General features: G+C 40.1%; 1 protein-coding gene across 8 annotated transcripts in view; it reads right to left on the bottom strand.

Moving 5' to 3' along the window:
- The window catches only part of LOC136884204 (ribosome-binding protein 1), a 262,166-nt gene that overhangs the window by 44,629 nt on the left and 202,139 nt on the right, over positions 1 to 15,398 (bottom strand). For all 8 annotated transcript variants that reach the window (XM_067156254.2, XM_067156250.2, XM_067156251.2 and 5 more), the window contains one exon: positions 12,056 to 12,193. In XM_067156254.2, the coding sequence (XP_067012355.2) occupies positions 12,056 to 12,193 (138 nt within the window). The remainder of the gene's footprint in view (positions 1 to 12,055; positions 12,194 to 15,398) is intronic.

Raw genomic sequence — 15,398 nt, forward strand, 5'->3', positions numbered from 1 at the left:
CTCCGTAGGATTCTGAGGAACGCAAGTTCCCGTGCCGATCTCACAATCCTCTTCCACCCTTTTCAATCTTGAGCCCGTTCTTCCCAGTTATCAATTTGGAAGGTTCGGCATACCTTGTTGATCTCCTTCTTCCAGGGGCTTCGGGGTTTTCCTGAAGGCCTTTTCCCATTAAGAGATCCCTTGTATAGATCTACTGGTGCTCTGTTATCCTGCATCCTCAGTACATGTCCAGCCCAGCACAGTTGTTGGATTTTATCATGCCCATTATAGTGTGTCGTTCAGAGAGGGAGTAAATCTCATAATTAGATCTTTTCTGCCAGATTTGAGAGATAGGATCGAACCATGGGCCAAATATTTATCTATAAACTTTATTCTCAAAGACTTGCAACTGCTGCTGATCTTTCTTGGTTATACTCCATGTTTCGGAACCATACAGAAGCACTGGTTGAATGATTGTATTGTAGATATGTCTGCATTCCTTGTTAAAAATTTGTAGCCTAATATATGGCTCATAGAGTAAAATGCCTTATTTGCATTCTTAATTCTAGCTTGGTGTTCCTGTTGCCTTCGGTTTTTCTCATCGATTAATACACCAAGGAATTTAAACTCCTCTACTCTTAAATATATATTTCCCAATCTTCAAAGGCAATCTGACAACCTCCTCATGATTCAGTCTCTGTACAACCACCCAATGTGTCTTTTTATCATTTACCAGTAAGCCTATTTTTGCTGCCATTTCCTCTAGTTCCACAAATAACTGCCTAATTTCTAATTCAAAAAAGAAGCAAAGTCACCTCCTTACAGGCCATGAAGGCCCTTGGAGAAGTGGAAGGTAAAGGCTTCCACCATTGTTAACCTCAGCACGTGATGGGGTAGAGTGGTTAGCTCTATGCCCGGCCGCCTTTGCCCCCAGGAATTAACCTGGTTCTCATTTTTGGTGTAGGCCGAGTGAACCTCAGGGCCATATGCACCTCCGGAAGTGGAAATCTCATTTCTTAAATTTTATAATTTCTAATTCACTACGGCCAATAAGAACAATATCATTTGCATATGCAAGGACTTACTGTTGTCTCCCCAGTATGATGCCAGCAGGTACAAGAGCCAATTTCCTGATAATCTTCTCCAGTGCAATGTTGAATAGAAGAGGAGATAGTGCATCCCCTTGTCTCACACCAGTTTTATTCTGGAAGGAACTTGATTTTCTGCCCTTGAGCAAGTTTTTTTTTTTTTAAATATTCATTTTCTATTTTATCATTGAGCATGTGTTGAGAATTTCATAATTGATGTCTCTAAATTTCTGGAGTTCCTGAAATATTTAATTTTATCCTTTCTGGATGTGTGTGTGTAAAACGGTAAGAACATTTTGTATATTTGACACTTCATGTCCTGTGTCATTTAGATGTGCAGCAACTGCTGATTTTTCATGCTTATATAGCCAAAATGCCACCATGTGTTGTTGAAATCTGATGTCAAATTTATGTAAATTTACGTGGTGTATTGACTATGGCAGGATCTGACCCAGGTTATGGTTGAGAAGCTGATGAATATATGTTTCCTGAGGGCTCTCGATCAATATACGAGATACATTCAAACAGACTGGCATATATAAAATTGCCTGTAAAAACTGAATGTTTTTTACATTGGACAAACTCTGAAATGCATCAGGAAGTACAACATTTAATAAAAATTGTGACTGGTTACAGTTTTAATTATTCGTAAAGAACTGAAAGATACCTACTAAACGAGCAAATCTTGCCACAAACTATGTTATGCAGCATTAAGGAAGACTTTAGGCTTGGAGGGAACTGAAGAAGCACAGGACAGCAACTGACAGAAGCTTTACGTCAGATAACAGCCAAAGAGTCAAGAAACTGTTAGAGAAACCAGCAAATGTCAGTAACTGCCAAATTCTCTTCTTGGAAGAGAACATTTTCATTGTAGAAAATAAGCTGAACAACCAGAGTGACTGAGTGTAAGTTCGCAACTCTCAGCTAATCGCTGCCAATTTTCTAAATGTGAAAAGCTTCAATGATGGCTTGCTGGAGATTGTAACGTGAGGGCAACACATCACTGCATTTCTGCAAAAGAGGGGGAGAAAACACATGCCACTAACTACCAATGCAACCTCCTTGAAAAGTGTTGTGAAATCCTTACGCCCCATCTTGTTCAAGGGGCGTACAAACTGGACATGATAGCAGGACTCTGTGCCTACCAACAAGGCCATGTCGACACAATGTAGGCTGGAGTTCAAAACTCCGAGAATGATCCATGTGTGGAATATTTTGGGAGAGAAGAAGAAGAAGAAGAAGAAGAAGAAGAAGAAGAAGATGATGATGATGATGATGATGATGATGATGATGATGATGATGATGATGATGATGATGATGAAGGCCTGATCTAAATCCCATCAAAGTATCAAGTTCTTAAAAGTAGATTAGGTGAAGGCATCAGCCTCAAAACTGCTAGAAGTGGTGCATGCAGCAATACACATGTGGCTAGATCATTTCAAGAAGTGTTTGAACAGCTTGAGATACACCTGAAAAATTTTGCAATGAACACTGCTCAGTAGCACAACCTTCTTATAGAAGTCAGAGAAAATCAAAAATTACTTGTGAACTGATGCTCTATTCCAATACATATGACAGATGGCAAGATCAAAAATACATCTACTGAAGTCTATTCAAGAGAATGCTTAATGATGACAATATATGATGAAACTGGATATATTTCTGCCTTATACAGGTTTCCTGAAAATGTTTTAAGGAGCGACCGCTGCTCAGCCCAAAGGCCTGCAGATTACGAGGGGCCGTGTGGTCAGCACGATGCATCCTCTCAGCCGTTATTCTGGGCTTTTGAGACCGGGGCCACCATCTCACCGTCAGATAGCTCCTCAATTCTAATCATGTAGGCTGAGTGGACCTCGAACCAGACTTCAGGTCAAGAGAAAAATCCCTGACCTGGCAGGGAATCGAACTTGGAGCCTCCGGACGAGAGGCAGGCACGCTACCCTACACCACGGGGCCGGCGTAATTCCAGTAAACACCAGCTTCAAATATTTATCTTGACAATAACTTTCTAAAGTAAGCAAAACTCTTTACACTTACTCCAACAATGGAAGGAGGATACTTGAGGATAAACATGCTTGTAAGTCTCAAATATGGGTACAAATTATTAAATATGTTATTCAATCCCTTGTTGCACAAACACAAAACCTTATGAACTATGTTACTGATTATCATTGCAATATGTGTCATTCCAGTGTGTTATATCATTGTAATAATGAACAAGTACATGCATTACAGACAATACATGCAGATTCAGGACATTGAATTACAGTGCCAACAGAATAAAACAAGATGTTTCATAATAACATGACCAATGTTTGCATACATTTACTGGTGTTTGTAAAAAGAGTTTCTTAAGATGAGAAAGTATTTGAAGAGAGAACCTAGAACGAACTGTTCCTTTTTCTTGAGCTAATTTGTTGCCCCCAAGCAAGTAACTAGTTTGTCCAAAATAAGTCCAAGCATTGTGATGTATAAAGGTGGGGGGTTTAAACAATGTAAACAGACATGAATTATTGGTACAATGCATCTTATAAATTTCGTACCAGAGAATCTAAAACTGCCATGATCTCTAGATAAATGATAAAAAAATCCCTGAATTTTTTTCCTGTGGGGTGGGGGAGGGCAGGGTGTGTGTGTGTGTGTGTGTGTGTGTGCAAGCTGGGAGAGTTGGAAATTGAAGCCTAGAAGCAAACCAGCATAAGAATTTTTTCACCCAGTGAGAAAAGATGACTTACAGTTTTCGCAGATTTAAACATTTCCTGGAAGTTCAAATTAATTTTTATCAAAGTGCTGAGATAATTTTTTAACATATTAAGAAGGTAAAGGAGATATATTGGAAATTGAAGTATACTAAGTAAAAAAAAAAAAAAAACTAGGTATAAAAGTGACAACAGACATTAATGAGGCACTTCCAGGTGCCCAGAAAACTTAGTACTATACCAGAGAACATGATATCCAAAAGATCCCTGTGAAAATTGAAAATTCTGGAACTCTCAGATCATTCCATTCTATTCCATTGCATTCCACTGGCAATTTGCATTTATCATTAAGACTTTCTCTTAAAACTTGCTGCAAATTTTATGGGCAAATATTACATCATTAAATAAACCAAATACAATGAAACCTCCTTAGCATGTTCCTCAAATGTACTTTGCCATCCCTTGTGAAAGGAACGTAATTTCCAACACAGATAAGAGCCCTCACCACAGGATGCAGGTCGAGGAAAGTTGCGCAAAAAATGGGAAATGGCCTTGAATTCCTGAACTTTACTGGGATAAATTAAGCCTTCAGGGAACAAGCTGTTACCCTTAGGAAAGTTCAATTTTGTTTGCCGGTTTTCAGTGATATTGCTAAATAACCCAGCAAGCCTATTTGTGTTTGCATTTTGCATTCCATTCAGAAGTTAGAAATAAATTCTGTGTTGAGTGAAAGTGAGGGTAGCGAATATTGTCGTGTGATAGCCTACCTACGAATTAGAAACATGATCATGTGAAGTTGACTAGTGCAATGCTCATTTGTTATGTGGTAGCCCAATTATGGATACTGAAAAATTTGAGAAATCGCTTACTATAATAATGAAGACAAATTCAAATCCAGGAAGTGAACAGGCATCCGCATCTTTCACCGGTTGCGCATATGTTCGACTCAAGTCTATCGAAGCAAATTGAAGTGTTGTCAAATTCAAGATAGCGGTAAAAGTAATTATATTCACTTGTCTTGCACATGGTTAAGTTTAACCTCCAAATAACAGTGGCTGAAAAAAGTGACCAAAAAACTATGTTTAATATAACCCACTAGTCCAAAATATAAGACTTCACGTAACATTTGTTTTACACGGAGTGTGATCTGCAATAATTTGCTCATACTTTTATACGTTCCAGTGAGCGTTTTACACACTTTCTAGTACACTGTTAATATTTAATTAGCCCTAGTGGAAAAGGATATCGTATTTGTTCTCTAGTCTTGTTTCATGCCTTTTAATGCTCTCATCTCATTTTTAGAAATGTCCGACTCGTTGGCTGAATGGTCAGCATACTGGCCTTCGATTAAGAGGGTCCCGGGTTCGATTCCCGGCCGGGTTGGGGATTTTAACCTTCAGTGGTTAATTCCAATGGCCCAGGGGCTGGGAGTTTGTGCTGTCCCCAACATCCCTGCAACTCACACACCACACACAACACTGTCCTCCACCACAATAACACGCAGTTAACTACGCATGGCAGATGCCGCCCACCCTCATCGGAGGGTCTGCCTTACAAGGGATGCACTCGGCTGGAAATAGCCACACGAAATTATTTGATATCTTTAGAAATGGGAGATGGGCTATGTTTTTCACTGTACCCGTACATACAAGAAGTAAAATGCATGCATTAAATGTTAAACAATTAATTTATTGAAACCACCTATTCAATACTGCAATGCCAGGCGAAACATGTACCATACTCAAACTTAATGTAATGACACTGTTATAGTCATAAAGACCTAACTAGTATTGAATAGGTGGTTTCAATAAATTAATTGTTTAACATTTAATCAATGAATTTCAATACGGTCAAAATGAAAATAATCACTTGTAATAAATGCATTCATGTCGGAAAAAACATCAAGTGCTTACATATCCCTGTTGGCTAGTTTTCATTTGTGTATTCAAGAGTAAGTTTTCTAGCTTAACACGTTCTCTTTCCTTGTCCCCTGCAGAAACGTCTTAATGAAGTTATACTGTATAATCATTTCTTTAAAGTGGATCATGGGGAAGTTATCCAAACCCTTAGATTAGGTAATGTTGCTCATGCCCGTAGCATTCCTTAAAACTGTATGTGCCACCTGGGTGGTGCTAAATAAGCAAAAGTGCTGGCAAATCTGATATCCCAGTGCTATTGAAACTATTCTGGGATACTAAAAAATTAATGGAATAAATTCAAAATTTGACATAGAACAACCAATACTAGCTCTGCTGATGACCTACCCTGACATGCAGTAATTTACTAACATTTTTCATGGTGAACATTTATCAGACGCTGATATAAAAATAAACCTGAACAGGACAAAAATATTGGCACAATAAATAAAATCCCCAAACTATTATTGATCAAGAAGTAAAGGAGTTCATGTCATACAACCTGTGACAATAAAGTTCGAAGTCAGAACGGTTGATCCAGCAACACTGGCGACATGCAACACTGCACCTGCGTAGCAGCAGGTTTTGTCCACCTGCTCCCAACGTTGTTCAGTTGAGCATCGTGTGTGTGCCGTGTAAGACCTGTTTGACACAGTTCGTGTTTAGGGCGCTGGCTCTGAACTGCGAACAGGAACATGAACGACCAAAAGATCAATGTACAGTTTTGTTCTAAGCTTGGCAAGACACCGAAAGAAATGCATGCGATGTTGGTACGTATTTATGAAGATCAAGCACTGTCCTTGAAGTGTGTGTACGAGTGATTCGCCCATTTTCGAGGAGGCCGGGAAAGTGTTTCTGACAATCCCCATATTGGAAGACCGGCGACCGCCGTCAGTGACGAAAACATTGAGAAGGTGAGGACATTAATCACAAACGATCGGCGATTAACTGTGTGGATGACAGCGGATGAACTGCAGATTAACCGTGAATCCGTGCGACAAATCGTTACCCAGAAGTTAGGGAAGAGGAAAACTTGTTCCCGTCTTGGGCCACATCACTTGACTGACGATCAGAAGCAGACATGTTTAGAGGCTTCACAGGATTTTGTCGAAACGGCAGATGTGATACCAAATTTCTTGAACTGTATCGTCACTGAGGATGAAACCTGGTGTCTCAGGTACGACCCTGAAATGAAATGGCAAAGCATGGAATGGCGTTCTCCGGGATCCCCTCGTCGGAAAAAGGTCAGAGCCGAAAAGTCATGCATCAAAACGATGCTCATCACATTTTTCGATAGTTCAGGCATTATCCACAAGGAATTTCAACCTGACGGAACGACACTGAATGGTGCACGGTACACTGAAATTTTGACCCGCTTCATGAAACGTCTACACGGGGTACGACCCCAGTACGCACAACAAGGTTCATGGTTTTTTTGTCCATGACAACGCTCGCCCACACACAGCCAATATCGTCAAACAGTCCCTCATACTCGCCAGATCTCAATCCTCCAGACTTCTTCCTATTCCCACGACTCAAACTCGCTTCGAAAGGAAAGAGATTTGACGATATACCTGACATCCAACGAAACGTGACGAGGCTTTCGAACACCATCCCAAAGGAAGCCTTCTTGCAAAGTTTCCAGGACATGTATCGCCAATCTCAGCAGTGCACAGTTATGGGAGGGGACTATTTTGAAGGACAGTAAGGTCACTGTCGTGCATTGTTCATCTATGTTGATAGTACAGGACTGTTCACCGAACTTTATTGTCACAGGTTGTACATATAAAGATAGGAACATTTAAAAGAACACGAGGAATAAACACAATGAAAGGCCAGAGTGGAAAGAGTGCGAGATAGAACACGCAAAAGGACAAGGTTAATCTCAACATCTTCAAATAGATTCATCAATTCTTCTTCTACATCCGTTTCTTCTCAACTCCCAACAAGCTCATTCCTGCTCTTCCCAGCTTCATGAGGAGGGTAGTCTTCAACACCCGTTAGGGACCATCTTGACAGATCTTCAGTCTTGCTGCAGGAAGTGTAGGTTAAGAAAGCCAGATAAACAGAGGAAAAAGGAAGAGAAAAAAGATAAAGATGAATACAGGTAGTAAAAGACTATGAAAACAAGACATTCACAAAAGGAAGAAAGGAACCCAATAGGTAATAAGTAATAAAAAGGAATACACAATTGCAAAACACATCATAAAAAAGGAGCATCGAAAGGATCACAAAGGATAACCACAATGACAGGTCAGTGTATGACTAGGAAGAAACAGAAAAACCAAAGGACAAGGCACCACATCTTCCTTCCACACTTTAAGTATAGACATCAGCTATCGAATGAAAATTTTTATTGTGAATCTGAAATCAAGAACAATCCCTAACAGACCAATGAACCTTTTTTCTCACCATCACAGTAATAAACAGACTAGTTCGACCAACGTGTGGTCAACTGTAGTATGTAGAGGTAAGACCAGGCCATTAAATACAGTACAGCCAATGTTAAAATACTGTAGGTCTTTGTCAACGAGATGATGGAGAAATGCAGAATACTGCTCATTCAATTTCTCTTCCAGCACCAATTCTAACAGGTTCTTCATTCTTCTCCAATTTGTATGTATCTTCTCTTTCTTTGTCAAGCATACTCTGACATCTAAAATGTCTAACAAGAAAGGCAATGGTACTGTACACACCTCCCAGGAAGTTGAACAACAGGAAATCATAAGGCTGATTTTAAAAGTAAGGTACAGAAATATGTTATACAGAAAGAGAAAGAAGAAAAGGAGCTTTTATTTGCAGAAAATGGGTTTAACTAGTGTTAGGAAGAAGAAGCAAAGGAGAAGAAAATGAAGAGGAAGAAATTAAGCTGTTGCACAGGACACCCAGCCACCTCCTGAGAAAGAAGAGAGAAGCTTGGAAGGTAAAGCCAAAGAAAGAAAGAAAGAGAGAGACTATTCGTACCTCACTCACGATGAGCGGAAGAGACTTTTCAATACAGCTAAAGGCAAACTGCACTCCAGATATCTCTGGTGTGGCCGAAGAATTGGCCTGCACAGGGAATAAACCAACTTTGCTTTCAAAGGCTCACAGTTCTAAACATAGCCATTTTATGGAAACAAGAAACAAATACATGTGATCTGACATCACTTCATTGTTAACTCTTTACAAAACACAAGCCTGCACAAAATTACACATATTATGTTTACGTAAGTGTACAAAGGCACTAATTAAAACGAAAATTGGAGGGACAAAGCCCAACCAATTCTTAGAACATTTTGAGACTTTCAACAGAACAGACAGTCTTTCTTTGCAGTGAGCACAGTTTTCGGAAGAAAAACAAAATTATCAGTCTCTATAGTCTTTGAAACAATTAAGTTACAAATGTTTAAATTACAAACTGTGTGTCTGCATTCAGTATGCAAACATGGGTGAAAGAACTAAATCCTATTTGCAACTATAGTAAGCTAACAGTTATTTGGGCTAACAAAGGGGAGAACACACACGAAAAATTGAAGAACATGGATAATCTAATTCAACAAAAAATGTATTTGTGACAAAGCAGGGAATTTTAAGGCACAGCAAGAAAGTGCTTATTATAAAAAATACTGTACAATGTTTGGTTGTGAGAAGTAGTTTAATATTTCCTCATGACATTTTGTATGTTCCTTGTCACTACAGTGTCATTGATATTGCTCATAGCCACAATGCTGTCATGATTGTCAACTTCTCAGTTCACAAAATTACCTATAACTTATAATTTTTATATTATTGTTGAACAGTTTTGCTATGAAATTCTGTTACGATGAGATAGCACTGAATACCTTAGCATGATAAAGAACAGAAATCGTAGCTTGATTGCAATTTACACAGAGAGCCCTGGGCGATATCTATGGGCATGGTACTCCAATGTCGCGTGGCGCAGAGCAGACTTTTGCCAAGAAACTACTTTTCATAACAATTCAACTTGCAGTAAGCCTAGTATAAAAGCAGGAAAAAATTATGTACACTCCTGTACAGTACATTAATTAATTTATTTAGGATGCACACATAACCAGCAAACCAGATAACCCTCATACAAATGAGTTTATTCTAGTAATGTGACCTCATCTGTCTACAAATGTATCAATATTATAGACTGCGTGCCTTTGTGTTCAGTATGCCAGTCTGTGTGAAAGAACTAAACAATCCTACTCAGAACTAGAGCAAACTACCAGTTTATTGGGCTGATGAAGAGGAATCATTAGAAACCAAGCATAACAATCATGTTCTAGGCTCCCACTGTTTTTCTTACTCTTCCTCCTCCATTGATGTAGCAATAATCATTCCGCTACCTTCATGTCTATTATCTCCAGATTTTACAAAAGATACCATAAGTCCACGAAACTTTCACTACTGAAAGTCAGCCAGAAGAAAAAATGATGCAAGGATAATTTGAGGGGTGAGATAGTATTACCGAGTTAATACCCCTTTCCCAAGGAACGGTTTCGAACTAATTTGTATCTTTTAATTCAGTAACTGAAGTGTTTTCTCACGTACTATCTGTAATTGTGGAATTACTCGTTCCTCATTATGTGTTCTTCTGACCTGTGGACAGGAAAGAACTAGTTTAAAACTGAAAGTAAATTTATTTTTACGATTCCTGATGTGTACTGCACTCTTGTGGCCTTGCACTAAGTTGCACGCTCCTCCCTCATTTTTCTTAAAGTAAAGGTGTTCTTTCTTTCACTCATTTTGTGTGTTCTGATGTCCAGTACAGTGGTTTATTTAATTATCCACGGTTGTTGTGACACTTCTCCACTTAAGGTAAGTTTTTCTTGTTTTATTCTTGTTTTGTGTGGAGTGTATTGTGTCAGTTGTGCTTCCACTTGTTACTGATGAACTGTGGTAGTAGTGTAACTGCTAGTTCGTATTTTGGGCTGCCGTTACGGCAGTAGTTGTGGTGTTTGGCTACGTAACGGGTCAGGGGCTAATTTCCAAAACGTCTCTTGTCCGCTGATTGATTCTTATATAAAAAAATTTAAATTATCAAAGTATCCCCCTGTTCAATACAATATTGTTGTACTTAATATCCATACATGTTTTTTGCCCTAGGCTCTAGGCCATCTTCAGTAAACACAATAGATTAAAATGCTTAAAACATTATCATAAAATTTGGAGACTAAATGAAAGTATTAAAATTATGCTGATATCTTGTGACTCAAATCTGAATTATTGGTTCCTCAGTGCTCAACAGGATACTCCATGAGGAAAAACACTTATTTTGTTATAAAACAGCCCCGTACCAGAAAAAAATCTGGCTTGGAAATAGTACTTGGTTCCAAGTCTCTTGTCCACATCCCAGAAAACAAGTCCGACTCGTTGGCTGAATGGTCAGCGTACTGGCCTTCGGTTCAGACGGTCCCGGGTTCAATTCCCGGCCGGGTCGGGGATTTTAACCTTCATTGGTTAATTCCAATGGCCCAGGGGCTGGGTGTTTGTGCTGTCCCCAACATCCCTGCAACTCACACACCACACATAACACGCAGTTACCTACACATGGCAGATGCCGCCCACCCTTGTCGGAGGGTCTGCCATACAAGGGCTGCACTCGGCTAGAAATAGCCACACGAAATTATCATTATATATCCCAGAAAACAAAGGTGTCAGACAGCAAGTAATGAAGACTAGAGAAATGAAATGTCCCTCGTCCTTTCAGCTACCATGCAGGATTATATAATTTGTTGTCAAAATTGTCTCTTGTACCCGAGATGTTATGAACGTAACTACAGAGAAAATAGAAAAAAATTGCTTGAAATGCCAAAAATTATGCTTTATGGAGGAAAAGAAGTTTTAGAAATAAAGAACCTCATTCCATCTGTAAATTCACTTTCCTATTAGAAAGTACTGCTCCTCACAACTGTAGCCTTGGGCCTTGGTGTTATTCGACAGAAACAGACTGTGCTGCACCAGATTTCACCCTCTCCCTACATCATTACACACCCACACACACACAGGCTACCAATGGACATCAAATAGAAAGCAAAGACCTGCACCACGCCTCTCTGGAGGTCACATCCCATCACATCACATCTTTCCAAGTGCTTAGAGTTTTCCAAAAGTCAATGAGTAACTCATTACACTAAGAAGCTAATGGAAGTCTTATTTTCCTGTTCATTTTATCACGTTTTTTCCAATACCTGAAAACTTAGTGTTTGGCACTAAGCGCCCTTTTAAATGACTAGTCTTCAACTAAGGACCAGAAGAGAAAAACAGATGTAACTTTCAAGGATGGATTTAGAAATATCGCAAAAGCAGAATTTTAAGTATGCAAACCTACAAGAAGCAGCAGTTACATTAAATAAAAATAATTTTACAAGCAAATATCACAAACCTCTTGCACAGGCAGTTGCGTCGAAGACTCCTGTTGCTCCCGTGCCGCTTCTAACTCTGCCTCCTTAAGTTGTAGCTGCTGTCTCCAGCGAGCCTCCTCCTGCTCTACATGTGTCTGCAGCTTGTTCAGCATGCCCTCCTGCACACAAACATATCTCTCACAAAGTTTCAATATTAAAAAGCCGAAATATTAAATTAGCAATTGTTACAAAAAAAATTTGATTCTATGAGTTAAGAATGCTTTTGCTGGTAGGACCTAGTGTTTACAGTGCACTATGTCTTCTGGCATGGGCTAGAGCAATTTTGTTACTTTCATTAATCTGTCTCTGTCTTATCCTTGGCTTTGACAATATGAAAGTGACTGAGGTATGAGTGATGCCAGTAATGCCATTCCTTGTGCAGCCAGTCCCTGTTATGAATGGTGTGAAAATGTTGCTCATAGGGTCGGTTGGTGCATGCATTTCAGTGGGCTTGGCAGACTGATATATAATAGCAACTTCTGGCTTGGTGAGGAAAGCAACGGGAAACTACCTCACTCCTCATTTCCCTAGTACGCCTCTTCAGTGATGCCTAGGCCATCTGTGACAGCTGATGGCAGAACTGTTGAGGATGCAACCAGCCTTAGGGCTGAAGACTGAACATACATACAACAACACGAGTTAAGAAACATTGAGAAACTGTTAAGAACTACATTCCTCACATTAGATAGAGGACGATCAGAGAATACTTAGCTATCATCATCATCATCATCATCATTTCCCCTTTTTCAGATGATACAAGGTGGAGGCAAATATGATTCCTCTCCACTTCTTCATGTCTCTCCCCATTCCTCAAACACTACGTTCCAGTCCTATGCTGTTCAACAGGTCATTACGGGAAAGAACTTAGCCTTCATGACTTGGTGGAATTTAAGTCTCAAAATAGATTGTGAACGATACAGTTTGCTGAAATTGGCAGCAAAGACAACAGTGGCGAGTGAGGTAGTTTCCCGTTGCTGTCCTCGCCAAGCCAGGAGCTGCTATTACATACCAGTCTGCCAAGCCCACTGAAATGCATGCACCAACCGACCCTATGAGCAACATTTTCACACCATTCATAGCAGGGACTGGCTGCACAAGGAATGGCAATACTGGCATCGCTCATACCTCAGTCACTTTCATATTGTCAAAGCCAAGGATAAGAGAACAGTGGCTGTGGCAAAGCATCACTACAAGGATTTGTACGACAAATTAGACATGCCAGGATGAGATGCCAAAATTTACTGCCTCACTAAGTCCCATAATTGTTCCATGCAAGATAATGGCCATGTTATGCAAATCAATAGGTCAGACAACAACATCCTGAAAGATCCATCAGCCATCCTCGCCCTAATGAAAATGAAAAAATGGAAAGCCACTGGCCCTGACGATGTACCAGCAGATATCTGAAAGCTGCTTGGACTGCCTGGCGTGGAATTCCTTGTTATGCTATTCAATGAAATCATAATCTAGAACAAGCTTCCCAGTGCGAGGACCACCAGCACAACTAAGCCAATTTGAGAAAGGGAGATGTCATTATGTAGCAATTACCAGCCAATTCAACTTCTATCCCATACAATGAAGATATCTGAAAGACTAAGAAGTATTGTTGCCATAACACCAAATTAGAGTGGATTTGTCAGGGGATGTAGTACCACAGATCTGATCCATGCCACATATCTGCTGGAGAGACAAGGAAAAGAAGACGACCATGCATTTACAATTCTTAGATTTGAAAACTGCTTTGGATCGGGTCCCACTCAATCTCATGCCGAGCACTTCGCAGTCACTAAGTTCCAAAGGTATATGTAGGATGGATCAAACTTCTGTGCTGTAACATCACAAACATAATTCAATGTTCAGTTGAGCTCTGAATGCCTTTTGACATCAGTCTTGGTGTACACATCTCTCGTTCCTAATCTTGAACCTTTGTATGGATACGGCAACAGCAGATATTCAGTCTCCCTATCCCTGGGCACTCCTATTGAAAGGAAACATGGACAGATCCTCCCTGCTATGGTCACTGGGACCGGCTCTCCTCTTGGACCATGTCAGAAATGAAAATGTGTGATATAGACTCGGTGTGGCACCAATTGAAGAAAAAGCGAGAGAGACTCCACTCCAGTAGTATGGCCATGTCTTGCGAAGCAACAATAACTCAGTAAAAGAAACGGCGCACCAGCCTGATCCAGGTGGATGTCGACCACATACTGTGCTGTGGACTTCAACCCTTGAAACATCCTAGACAGGACCAAATAGCTAAAATGTAGCTGGAACAGCAGACCCCAATTGATGGGGGAAAAAAACATTAGGAAAGAGAGAGAGAGAGAGAAAGGAGACTAGAACAAATATGAAACAAAAGGACAAAGACAATCTACTCATCTTCAAATGAATAGGCTCTCTCATGAATCCCAGTTATACAACATCCAATTCTACTCAGCCTACGACGAGTACATTTCTCCTTCCGAGCTTCCGTCGAGGGACCTTCTTGACAAATCTTCAGCCTTGATGTGGGTAGTGTGGGATAAGAAGAAAGCCAGATAAACGGAAAAGAAGGAAAGATGATGATGCTTGTTGTTTAAAGGTACCTAACATCTAGGTCATTGGCCCCTAATGGTACGAAATGAGACGAAATGGTATGACAATTTAAAAATCCGTAATCCTCCACTGACCAGAATTCGAAAACGTGAGGACGAAGAATGAATGGATGGATATGAAGTTAAAACAATCAGTGGATCCGACCCACAATGCCCCACATTCCCAGAAACTTAGCGTTAAACTATAGTATTATTGACCAAGGGACAGCTTCTAAAGCACAATACTGAATCGATGATTCTTGTAGTCTAAACAGGTCCAAAATCCAGGTCATTGGTCCCTCATAACGGTACTTATCGCTAGGAAAATAGAACCATGCTATATGTCACGTTGCAGTACTAATCAAAAGTAGCGTAGACTCGTGGTATTCCACAGAGTATGGTACTATGTACAGGTAATGAAATTCGCACATGTAACACAGACCTATGGTGTTTCGCACACTGTGGCGCTACTTACAGGCAATGCATACCTATGGTGTTCCTCACATAAGTGGACTAAACATAGGGACGCGCACAAAACCGTGGTGTTCCTCACAGAGTGGGTACTAAGCATAGGCAAGGCAGAACCATGGTGTCGCTAATCCCATGGTGTTGCTCATATAGGGGTACGAATCACAGGTACTGTAAAAGCTGCCAACGCACTCTATTGCTACTAATCACAAACCTATTGTGTACCCTACATAGTAGTACAACGCGCAAGTACAAGCGACCCATGGTGTTCCCGCGTGGTGGT

The sequence above is a fragment of the Anabrus simplex genome, chromosome 12, assembly GCF_040414725.1.
Source record: "Anabrus simplex isolate iqAnaSimp1 chromosome 12, ASM4041472v1, whole genome shotgun sequence".
In the NCBI taxonomy this organism is placed as follows: Eukaryota; Metazoa; Arthropoda; class Insecta; order Orthoptera; family Tettigoniidae; genus Anabrus; species Anabrus simplex.